We start from the raw sequence: 13304 nt of genomic DNA, 5'->3' as shown, positions 1-13304 counted from the left end.
TGGTAGATATTGCTTTGATTGTGCTCAGTCTTCAGGATCATACTGGTAAATCCACATTCGTCTTTTGTTAGATTTCTCCAAAGGAATACTTAAGGAGCTTGATGAAATTAAAATTGTTAAAACATTTCATTGAAAGCTCTGGTCTTATCTGCAATTGATCTATGTGCAACAATTTTGGCATTCATCCAGGGGAAACTTTGCTCAACTGAAAATTTTCAGTCAGAATTGTGTAAGCTGAACCAGTTCAGATGTCTATGATGTTGGCTATTGCTTCTGGTGTTAATTGTTGGTCCTCTTCAATTAGGACACAAACAAGATTAATTTTTTCCTTGCACATTGATGTGGATGGTCTGCTGCTGTGGGTTTTGTCTTCAACATCATCTTGACCCTTCTCAAAATGGATTATCCATTTGTAAACTGCTGATTTCTTTGGGGACATTGCCCATAAACTTTTTATCTTATTTTATTTTATCTTATCTTTGAGATGAAGTCTTTTTCTGTCACCCAGGCTGGAGTGCAGTGGTGCGATCTCAGCTCACTGCAACGTCTGCCTCCTGGGCTCAAGCAATTCTCTTGCCTCAGCCTCACAAGTAACTGAGATTACAGGCGCATGCCACCACACCTGACTAATTTTTGTATTTTTAATAAAGATGGGATTTCACCATGTTGGCCAGGCTGGTCTCGAACTCCTGACCTCAATTGATCTGCCAGCCTCGGCCTCCCAAAGTGCTGAGATTACAGCGTGAGCCACTGCACCTGGCCAAACTTTTCATAAAGCATCAATGATTTCGTCATTTTTCCACCCAAGCCTCACCATAAATGTGATGTTTCTCACAGCGTCAAGCCCAGTGCTTTGCACAGTGATGCTGCTCTATAAACAATTATTGAATGACCCTTTTGTTCAGTCCTTATTCACTACTGAAAGGTGTCATGATCTTAATGACAATGGTCTTTTCAATTTTATGGAACTTTTAAGTTTATAAAGCAGTAACCTATAAAGCTAGATTGTAAAAGAGTTGTTTCTCTTTTGTTTTCCTCTGTTTCTTACATGTCTGGTATGTTGCTCATTGATAAATATTTGTTGAATGAATGTCTTTTATTTTTCCTCAGCTGATTTCACAACAACTGAGTGAAGTAGGCAGGCAAAGACAATTTGTCCTGTGTTATAGATAACACAATCAAAATTGGAATAATAATGACTTGTCCAAAGTGATGCAGTTATTAAATGGCATAGCAAGGACTTGAACCTCAGACCTCAAGGCCAGTGTGCCTTCACCTACATAGAACTATTTCTAATTTAGATCTCAAGCCCAATTTTGCTCTATGTTCTTAACTTTTATAGTCATTCCTTACAGCAAAAAAAAAAAAAAAAAAAAAAAAAATCATTTGAGATACGTATGTGAGCTTTAATTTTCTGCTTCAGTTGTAAACTTCCTTTTAACGAGTGGTATTATCATCTTGTAAGTTCATTTGGAAAATATGTATGAAAGTCAATGGATTAAATTCAGAAACATTAAATAATTTCTTTCTCTGTAATACTTTATTTTTGATTGCTCTGTGGTTGCCATATTTAAGTAAGGTAGATTAGCTATTTCTTATGCTTAAAACAATTTCTTTTTACTCTAGGTATTAATATTTATAGAGCATCAATATATTATTTTTTTGACTATTCTTTCCTTCTGCTTTAGGCTCCAGAAACTTTTGGCATTGTTTTAAACAGATGATTTAGGGACACTAAGATCACACTTGGTGATATAATGCTTTCCATCAGGCACTTATTGTATACCCTTTTGTACACATAACGCTGCGGGTATGGGATTTCTTTTCATGTTACAGGTAGCACCCAGCACCTCGTATAAATGCATGAAATATTAAATAAGAAAACATGATGACTGTGGAGCTGGCTCTTGTTTTGGAGCAATGCTTCTTGATGTTTTTAAATTATGGGAATTAGTAGGCTGCTGGAGCTCTAGAGTTATTTGAATCAATCGATCTGATTACAAAAGGAAGCCAGGGCGTTGGCAGTGAGGGAGAGGAAAACTTTATTTGCCAGAGCCTTGGCTGCATTTTTTTTTCCTGCTGTTTCAGCCTATTTCTTCGTGTCTTTCTCAAATTACTCCACAAATCTACATAATTTACATGAACTCATTGGATGCATAATTTGTATAGAACACTGGCTTAGATTTATTTATATATGTATTGTCAGGAAAAAGGAGAAAAAATGTATCTGGGAAAAGGGACTGCTGAGACAAAGTAGACATTTCCCTGTTGCCTTTTCTATGCTTCTCTTTCTTGCAAAATAATTTGTCAGCTATTTTAATGTGAGATGAGCAATTATAGTTTCTGCTGTTTTATTTGATGGATTACTATTATTATTTCTGAGCAGAAATAATTTGATGAGAAAACACACTCTGGGAGTGTTGACAGTGCTTACTTTTCCAGCAAGTGCTGGGCTTAGGGATATTGTTTTCCTCTACCCATTCTTATCTTGTATGTCCAAGGTTTGTTTTGGGTTTAGTCTAATTCACTGAGCTTTTTAAAGTTTGAGTTTGGTTTATAACGAGTTAAAAAAAAAACACAGGATAAATTCAAGGTTCAACAAATTATTCTGGGGTTTTTGGCTCATTTTAAATTCCCACTCAAAACTATGAATAAGTAAAATCCAGCTGTATTAAAAATCTCTTCAATTAATTGTGCTTCCTTTCCCCAACTTGTCTCCAACTGGGAGATCATTTATTTGGAGAAATAATCAATATAAGAAAATTATCATGTACTGAACAAATATAGAAAATCTTGGAGGTTTGTTTCAATGATTAACCATTGTGGCCTATTAGAAAAATCTTCAAGCCAAGTGAATACTCTTTAAAACCTAGGCCTCAACCTAACTTTTATCTTCTGTACTTCAGCATCACTTGGAAAGTAAGATTATTGCTTTCATTCTTTAGTATCTTTAAGCATACATGTGTGCAGGTGGGGATGGGGTGTGTTTAATAGGGAGCTAAGCCAGAGCTATACCACAGGTTTCATATGACCTCTCCTTGACAATTAATTATTGTTGTAAGCAAAAAAACTGCTTAAATGAATGAAATTATCATGGTTTTACAGTATTTTGAACTCTTTATTATCAATAAATGGAGGATATAATTCCTGATAACAAAAGTTCAAGCTGAAATCTCCATATTATACAAAGTCCGACCTTTAGTTAAAACATTCTTGTGATCATGTATTGTTACTGGATTTTCTCCATTTCTCCTTTGGCCATGGGCATATTACCAGAAGTGTTGGTTTTCTGTGTTTCTTATTTTGAACACTCTTTTTTTTTGAGACAGAGTCTCGCTGTCGCCCAGGCTGGAGTGCAGTGGCGCAATCTCGGCTCATTGCAAGCTCCGCCTCCCGGGTTCACGCCATTCTCCTGCCTCAGCCTCCCGCGGGGGACTACAGGCGCCCGCCACCTCTCCCGGCTAATTTTTTGTATTTTTAGTAGAGACGGGGTTTCACCGTGTTAGCCAGGATAGTCTCGATCTCCTGACCTCGTGATCCGCCCGCCTCGGCCTCCCAAAGTGCTGGGATTACAGGCGTGAGCCACCGCGCCCGGCTATTTTGAACACTCTTTACAAGTGTGTTTGCTCTAAAGTTCCCATTTGGAGTTGTATAATGTTTACAGAGATAAATATGAAGAAAAAATATTTTAAGAAGTAGAGCTAATATTTCTTAGGGAAGACAAAGTGCAGGGGCTAAAACATGCTTTAGAGTTAAATGGATTTGTCAGTAAAATAGCTTGTATTAATTAAATCATAGATAAAATTACTTAAATTTTTTAGAATCTTAGATAAGGTTTTATTTTGATTTGAACATAGTGAGAATGAACCAAGAAATGGTCAAGGCACAGAAATGATTATACAATATAATAAATATTTCATATAAAGGTCATTAAAATTATGTTGAAAGGAACTTGTTTATTGTTATAAATGGGGGAAAATGAACTGATTTTGGCTGTGTTTAATATGTTGGGTAGAATTGGTTTCCACGTCAGACTCTTAAAAGACTTCCTGTCCTTTGGGGCCCAACTCAAATTGTCTTACGTCTTCTACGTGGTCTGAGTCCCTCCGTCAGTATCAGTGAGTTTTCCGAGTTTTCACCAATGTTACCTTTATCTCTCTTTTTTTGCACTCTCTTTACTACCTTGCCTTGTGTTCGAGTTAAGGATAGAGTAGAAAGAACATGAATGTTGTAATAAAAACCCAGTTCAATCAAACTTTCTGAAACCCAGTTTACTCAATTGTAGAATGAGAAGAGAAATAGGAACTCCTGTGGTTCTTGTGAAGATTAAATTGGAAAGCATAAAGTACCTGGGGCTGAGTGGGCACTCAGTAAGTGTCAGTGTCCATCTCATTTCCGAATTTCATGTCTAGTTTCTCCAGTGGTCTGAGTTCCTTCAGGGCAGGAAATGTCTTTTATATTCATAGTGCTTTGTGCATAGTAGGTTCTAAATGATTATTTGTTGAATTTAATTTACTGTCCTGTCATGGAAGCTTAGCACTGTTATTTCCCATTTCTTTTCCCTCTGTCACCTTGGATTGAGATAAACATGTTGCTTTCATGAAATTAGGGATTTAATTCAGTAGAATGCCATTTTAATATGACTTATTTCATAGAGTTTGATATAGTAAGGGTCAAATCATTTCCCTGGAAACTTAATTATATTCTATAAAATCTTATTAGCCTGTCTCATGGCATCATAGTCACAGTGGAGTTCTGGTGTGTTTAAGATGGTCAAGTCTCTATCTGTAGAAATCTGTCTAATGGCACAGAGTGAGAATATGGGAAATAAATGACATAAAGAGAGAGCAAATGCAAATGTCTTGCAAATTACATTACTTGACATTTTCAATCACTAACCCTCCAAAGTATGTTCTAATTTATGAAAATAAACCAAGAATCCAATTTCTTGTGAGCTTCCTTTGCTTAATTAATTATTAGTAGCAGACAGTATTCTGTGGTTCGTTGCAATTTTTCACCTTTGTATTTATCTAGTATCTGATTTTAAAAGAATAGGAGCATTCTGATTCAGCAGAACTGATCAGAACTCTCTTTCTGATCATAACTCATCTGCTCATAGCTCATCTGTGTTATAGAGCAGAAATGAATAAATGTTTGCTGAACATGCCACATATGCTTTGATCATCAAAATGTTAAGTTTTCCTTCCTTCTCAAAATACAAGCTCTGAGAGATCTTTCTTGCTGAAGTTTGTTGGGTGACCTATTCTGCATAGATATTATTATAGAGGCAAGCCAGATTCCATGCCATTATAGCAAAATATCATGTAAGCAACTACATTTTCATAAATTTGTTTGTTTCCATGATTGAAATGTGAGCACTCTTTAATGCTTCCTCATTATGATTTGAAATTATACATTCACAGTGCTTTTTAAAAAATTTTAAAGCAGAAGTATATCCTAAAAGATGAACTTTCTTTTTTATTTTTTTTAAATGAAGTATGCTCTTTTGTTAGAATGAGGACTGAACAGGCTTCTCATGCATGCAGTAATGTTGGTTATACTTAGAATATGGTTTATAACTCTTTGTGTGTCCCTGATTATTTCATTGAAAGATAATTAGCTAGCATTTGTTATCACTGTATTATGAATGGGAGAAACTGAGGCTCATTATCGACTCTTTGTGTTAGCAAGTTGAGAATTTGAGAAAAATCTGCTGCTATCCTAATGATCTACTTTTGTTTTCAATTTCAGTTTCAAAGGACATTTGAGTCTCTCAAAAATGTTGCCAACAAATCTGACCTCCAGAAAACCTACCAGAAGCTTGGGAAGGAGCTGGAAAATTTGGATTATTTAGCCTTCAAACGTCAGCAGGTAGGAGTCAGAGCTCTCCTTGGTGGAGGAGATGAACACTTTAGGCTTCCTGCCATCCTGCCTGTCAGAGGTGCAGGTGGGTCTGAGGAAACTTATCTTCTAATGGTTAGAGCAGAAACAGGTTGTGCTGTGCTGATCTGCTGTGTTCATATGGCTTCCCACAGTGTTCAATGTGGTCCTTGCTTTTAGATGTGTACTTTAGGGGTTTCCACATGTGTCCTTATACCTCTCTTAAAGAAAATTCCTGCTGGTTTGTGAAAATCCAACTACCCTTTGACTAGGGACGCTTCAGAGGCATAAAGGGAATCTCTATAATGGCTTGGCCAGTTGGCTTTTATATTTGACCTGGGGAGAAAAATCACCTGAAGACCAGGATAAGGTTGTGGGTGTACATGCAACATTAAGGAAAATAGTCATAAATATGCCAAAATATGAATTGATCTTTAGTTTTCTTTGATCTTTGAAGATGAGTAATTTGCTAAGTGTGGAAGATTGAAGGAAAATTTACTTTTCAAATGCAAGGTTTTTAATTGCCTCCTTTTGTAGGCCCCTAGATAAATAGAGAGCTGAAATAAACTTTTATAGGGTTTGTTTTAGAACTGGTACTTTATAACCTAATATTCATCATGATTAAATGCTGTGTGTTTTGGAGACACTGCCACAGTAGCTCACTACTCTTCCTAGGCTGGATCTGCTCCAGTTTCTTCACAGCCACTAGGTGTCAGGGTTGTCAAGCTTTTACTTCCACCAAAGGTTTATTCCAATCAGAACAGCCAGTTAAATGTTTAAATGAGGTTGCATGAAATTCGGTAATGTGCTCCATGATGGATAGCGTCTAGAAAAATGACTAAATGTCTGACTTGCATGGCCAGGCCTCGAGTCGATCACTTGAGAGACTTTCCTCTTAGAGTAGCAAAGGGTGTGGCATTCTCACCATTGCCTAATTCACAAGTTTTGGATCCTTTTGGATGAAGGTTTTCAAAGCAGAATTTTCTATTTTTAGTTAAATCTCATTAAGTCAACATGATATGGTCTAGAATTACTGGGCCAAAAAGAGAATTGTGTTCTAGGTATTGCTCTATCACAGATGTTACATGAACATTTAACCTTTCTATGGCCCTATTTTCCTAGGGGTTATATTTGTTTTATAGAATGTTCCAGGGCAAATACATTCTTTTTGCAGACACATTAATTTACATGAAAAAGGATACAATGTCCATTTAAGTTTTGTTTTTTTAAAAAAATTAATGATGGTCTAGGTATTAGCACTTGATGGTTACTGAGTGCTACTATAACAAACCCCCAGAGGATGCTGCTTAGCGTTCACACCAGAGTCACTCCTCTGGCCTATGCAATTTTTAGTACAGTTTTGTTTCCAAAACCATATTTTACCATGGAGGGGTATTTGAGCTGGCAGGCAGTAGTCACTGTACTCTTCTGTTATCGTTTCTCATTAACACATTTTCAGTGATTGGATTCTTTTATTAGCTAATTGTGAATTTGGAAGAAGGTAAATGCCTCAGGGGCAGAAGGGTAGAACTCTGGGAGAATGGCATTGAGGATAGATGGGTAAATTATATGTGCATAAAGAAAAGATGAGCACATGGAGTGTATACATATATGCATATATAAATCATCTATACTATTTATTAAATGAAAAGCATATGGCACATGGTATGATTTAAACATTTATGAATTGAATCTTTAAATGCTTATAACAATACAGTGAGGTGGCTTTTGTTAGCACCATTTTACAGATGAGAAAATTGTTAAGGAAGTTAAGTAACATGCCTAAGGTCATGGAGCTAATAAGGCATGAAACTGGGCTTCAAATCTAAATCAAGTCTGACTTCAAACCTGGAGTGTTATGTCTTCTTGATGGGCAGGGTCAAAGGGTCAGAACATCAGCTCTTCTCTAGCTTGGTGGGATTTATCTTTTATCTCGCATTTATTCCTTTAAAGCTCCAAAACCTGATTAAGCACACGCCAGAAAGTGTTTTTCTTCTAATGGAAAAGATTCAGGCCTCTGTAAAATTGCCAGTTTAGCAAGAAAGTTTCCTCTTTATAAGGCGGTATTCTTTGTATTAGAGAATTAGTCATGGTTTGTTCCCTGGTCCAACCATATTTATCATTCCGCACTGGGACAGAACATAAGCTCCAAAAGGACAGGGCCTCGTCTGTCACCTTTAATGCTGTATCCTCTCCAGTGCTCATAACAGTATCTGACTCATGGCAAATCCTCAGTAAATATTATTGGTGGTGTTGTTGCTATGAACAAAGAACCATGCCAAAAGGTTTGACCTCAGATTATAGGCAATTAAAATCAATGTGTTTTGCTACACATTTAAAATTCAAAAGAGCATAAGCCTTTGGTTTCCTGGATACCAAGGGCTGAGAGATTGTCCCTTGCCCCTATGTATTATTGAGGTTTTCTCCTAACATACTTTATTCTCCTATCCATTTTTTAAAACAAACAGAAAATGCCACTGTTAACTCTGAATTATGGATGTCCAATGAATTGACTATAATTATTTTATTGGAGTCATCCATTAGGTTTTATTTTCTGTCCCCTTCTATGATATTTTTAACATCATCTTTGAGAGATTTCTTTCTCGGCCCAAGATAGACTACTGGAGTTCTTTGCTCCATTCTCTCACTTCTGTTTTTCTGAGGTTACTGTGCTTTCTTTCCTAGGTCTGAACTTAGTATTTATTTATTTAAAAGAGTGAGTGCCTGCACATCAGCTATTCCTTGGGTCAGGGCACAACATCTCTACATTTTCCTACTTTCAAAAAGACTAATGTTGAAATAGCTTTGATTGGAAAAGGTGTGAGAGGAGGCTGTGATAGGTGAGGTGGTGGATTTACTGGGATGAGTCAGCCTAAAGTAAACGGATGACAAAGCAGGATTAACCGGAGAATTTGGACACTCTTTTGGTTCTTACTATCGAAAGGCAGGTACAGTCTTGGAGTTTATCTGCTTGGACTACTTGGTTTTCATCCTTCTAGTTGGTGTGACATAGGAATGGTAATAGCAAGTTCCAGCTATTATATCGATCTCAGATTTATGTATTAATTTGAGTGCTTATAAATCAAGAGGTTTCCTTAGAGCTTTCGTTTTGTGAAGTAAAACAAAATAAGGTTTGATAATGTGGACTCTATGTATTCATTCCTCTCTTTATCTACCCTTAAAACTTATAATAACATTATAAAACACATGCATTTCCAGAGGCTTCTGAAGTCTTTTGATATAAATTAAAGTTGACATTATTGAGTTGAACATTATAAAGACTAAAGCACATTTAGACATTGATATAAAAATATGTAAAATTAAATTATTGTACTTCAGACCTGCATGCATGTTGGAACACATCACATATCTGATTCTTGTCTCTCTGATCACGGCATACTATTCTTGCCTTCTGACCTGTGCACAAGGTTTATATAACTTCATATTTAGAATGTACAGCCTGTTTCATTTTACATGCTTAAATCATTCTTTAAAGTCAAACTGAAGTCTAGCCTCCCTCATAACACCTCCTCCTGTGACCTCTAGTCAATATAACTCTTCACTCTTTGCCATTCTTAGCTTTTATTTGTGTCATACAATTTAGCATTTGATTGATGATATACTCATTGAGAATCCATGTAGTACAGTGATTAGAGTGTGAGCTTTGTAGTTACCCAAACCTGGTTAGACTGTTTGTACTGGATACCTGAGTTTCTTTTTAAAAAGCATCGGAAAAATAACCCCTAACTTAAACAGCTTGCTTTGAGGAAACAATATATCAAGTATAAAGTAAGTCCTATGAAATATGTATAAAGGACTTAACATTGCACCTGACATGTGTTTAGTATAATTGGTAGCTATTATATGTTTTCTGTTATTCTCATAAGCCATTTTCTTAAATAGGTTGTAAGTTCCATAAGGATATGGATATGTTCTTTATTTTGTATACTTCTGTGCTGTACATAGGGTCCAGCACTGTTCTGAACACATGGGATAGAATGTTTTTGGACATACATAGTCTAGCAGTTGGTGATCTATGTAACAAAAAGAACATGCTGACACCTCTCAAGAAGGGAGCTGCAACATTTTGTTCTAATATGTTTCTAAGGTGATATCTCTTGATGGGCAGTTAAAGTACTGAGGACTTGTACTATGACAATCTCTTGGGGGAAGTAGGTTCAGTGTTCTGGCTAACGTCCAATTCAGGTTAATAATACATTCTATATATCCAAGCTTCCCTTATGCTTCAGGTATTGTTCAGCACATGGTACTTTTTTAGTGACGATGCTCAGGAGTGAACAACTGCTTTTTTTTTCTTTTACTAAACTGGGTGCGTGACCCCTTTTAGGTAATTCCAAAGCCAGAAGGGTACATAATACCTTGTAGGATAAAAATTGAATTTAAAACAAACTTTTATTAAACAGAAGAAAAATAAAAATAAGTTAGATAAAATTTATTTGATAAAAATGACTGCGGGTTAATATTTTTCAATTGAAAAATAAAATTCTACTTGTTATCTCTTATCTTTTTCATGATAGCCATCCTAACAGGTGTGCAAGACAAGAGATAACAGGAGTTAGTGATGATGTGAAGAAAAGGAAACGTTTGCACATTGTTGGGAATGTAAATTGGTACAGTCATTTCGGAAAAAGTATAGAGGTTGCTAAAAACATATGAAATAGAGCTATCATAAGACCTATCAATCTTACTTTTGGGTATATATCCAAAGAAAATGGAATCAGTATCTTGAAGAGATAGCTGCACTCCCACGTTCATTGCAGCATTATTCACAACAGCCAAGATATTGAAACAACCTAAGTGTCTATTAACAGATGAATAAAGAAAATGTGGTATACATATAGGCAATGAAATATTATTTAGCCTTAAAAAGGAAGGAAATCCTGCCTTTGCAATAGTATGGTTGAACCTGGAAGACATTTTGCTAAGCAAAGTAATCCAGACACAGAAATACACATACTGTATGGTCTTACTTATATGTGGAATCTGAAAATGTCAAACTCAGAGAAGTAGAGGGTAGAGGAGTGCTTTCCAGGGACTGGTGGGTGGAGGAAATTAGTAGATATTGATCAAAGGTACACATTTTCACTTATAAGATGAACAAGTTCTGGGGACCTAATAAACAGCACGAGCGATGATAGACGTGTTAATTTAATGGTGGTAATCATTACACAATGTGTATATATCTCTCAATCATCTTGTTGCACACTTTGAATATATTCAATCTTTGTCAATCAAATATTTCAAAACAAAAAATAAAATTCTAGATAGATAATGACTGACCACATAGAAAATACTCTTAGGCTTACTCTGGGAACTTGAGAACTCTGAGGATACAACAAAACAATGTAGGGATCCTGTGGAAGAAATGCTTAGAAAATGAAACTAAATAGTGCTAGGCTTGTGGTTGTACTATAGCATATAGAGAAGAAAAAGTTGATGAATTCCGATAATATCCTTCAATCATGTAAGGACTTATAGCAAGAAAAATGTAGTGAATCAGCTAGAATAATATTGCACTGGGAATTGCTTATCTACAAGGACCTTATAAGGTAGGGACTAACTTTCCATTGGGGCTAACATTAAAATGGAGTTGTAAATATATTTTCTTTAAGACCTTTAAAAATAAAGACCAACCTGACCAACATGGTGAAACCCCGTCTCTACTAAAAATACAAAAAATTAGCCGGGTGTGGTGGCAGGCACCTGTAATCGCAGCTACTCGGGAGGCTGAGGCAGGAGAATCATTTGAATACAGGAGGCAGAGGTTGCAGATAGCTGAGATCATGCCATTGCACTCCAGCCTGGGTGACAAGAGCAAAACTCCGTGTCAAAAAATAAATAAATCAATAAAATAAAAGATAAAGAACATGTGTATCTGGAATTGTTTAGATGCAGTCTAAGGAAGGGTGTAAGTGGGAGCTGGACTGAATGAGTACTAAGGGGAGGTGCTAAGCTTCTAGAGCAATAGTTCTATAGCCATGGATTAACTTCAGTGACCTTTGTAAGATGAAGTATGTTAATTGCTCAATTGGGAGAAGATTCTTTTTTTCCTTCTTCTGTAATTAATCTAACTGTCCTGAAAGAATTCTGATTGAATTATTCCTTTTAAGGGTAAGTGAACCAAGGACTGCTATACTAAAATATTCATGTCTGTCTTAGGTGGTATTCTATTTCTTATTTACCAGATCAAATAAAATGATTTTTTATGCCATTTATAAACCTGTTTCTGAAGATTTCAAAGCATTTCAGACATCATTTAAAAATTTATTGCACAGGTATAAAAAATGTTGAATTATTAAACAGTGTGCTAAGTTCAAACCAACCCAAACATATTCTATCCACTACTTATGCAATTTCATTTTTATTCAATTGTACATAGTTGTTTGTCCCAAAGGAGAAAAGAATGTGATGTTACATTTATTCTTTAGTTTTCTGATATAGAGAAAAGAAGGTTGGATGCATCATGCAAGGTCATCCTGAGTCAGTAACAAATTCAGAATTAATATTCACATTTCCTAATATCCAGCTTTTTGCAATAGCCATTTGATCATTTTCACTACTTCATAAACTACAGATCTTTATAGGGTGATTTGTTTTTCTATAGTTACAGTCTGAAGAAAAAATCTTATGGATTTTTTAATGTAAGAAACTTGCCTTTATTTTAAAATGAATGATGAAAATGATGCATATTATACATTTGTCCTCCTAAAATTTGATTTCCACATTGGATAGTTAATGGTCATGATAACTAAGTGTCTTCTATTAAATTAGCAAAGTAAAAACATTATAGAGACATCTTTTAATTCCTAAGGTTTGCTATTCTGTTTCCGTCTGTTGTCTCTGGGGCTCAGTTTATTGGTGGCACTTAGGTAGAAAGCTGTTGAGTCAAGCGTTAGCTGATTTTCATGCACCAGAGAAGATTTATTAATTTTTACAAGGTTGTTTGCTATACAGTAATTTGCGTTGTGAGCAGCTTATAGCTACTTTATGTGGGGAATGTTTATTGAAATAGTTTATTCTTTGTTATGGGTTGTTTCAAAATTTACAATGCTGATAGGAATTCCAGAGATGGCAAAAAAAAAAAACAACAACAACAAAAACAAAACAAAAACCCAAAACCAACCAACCAAACAAACAAAAAACAACTTCAGTGTTTGCATCAATATGGTGCTTATTTGTGCATGTCTTATATTGACATACCTAAGTCCATAAGGTTGTCAATAAAAGTTGGTATTGAGGAGAAATAATGTGCACATGTACCCTAAAACTTAAAGTATAATAATAAAAAAAATAGACAAGTTAACTCTGAAAATGTCTTCTTTAGTCTGTTTTGCACTTTGAAAGTGATCTGTGCATGAAAAGAAGGTAATCTTTCACTACTAAGATTATGACTTTTGGTGGTT

At 35.6% G+C, this 13304-nt stretch overlaps 1 protein-coding gene across 5 annotated transcripts in view; it reads left to right on the top strand.

The window, feature by feature from the left end:
* The window catches only part of CTNNA3 (catenin alpha 3), a 1760513-nt gene that overhangs the window by 139827 nt on the left and 1607382 nt on the right, over positions 1-13304 (top strand). For all 5 annotated transcript variants that reach the window (XM_034930662.2, XM_008955790.3, XM_034930660.3 and 2 more), the window contains one exon: positions 5752-5871. In XM_034930662.2, coding sequence (XP_034786553.1) covers positions 5752-5871 — 120 coding nt within the window. The remainder of the gene's footprint in view (positions 1-5751; positions 5872-13304) is intronic.

This window comes from Pan paniscus, chromosome 8 (assembly GCF_029289425.2).
Source record: "Pan paniscus chromosome 8, NHGRI_mPanPan1-v2.0_pri, whole genome shotgun sequence".
NCBI classification, from domain to species: Eukaryota; Metazoa; Chordata; class Mammalia; order Primates; family Hominidae; genus Pan; species Pan paniscus.
This window is presented reverse-complemented; position numbering and strand designations above follow the sequence as displayed.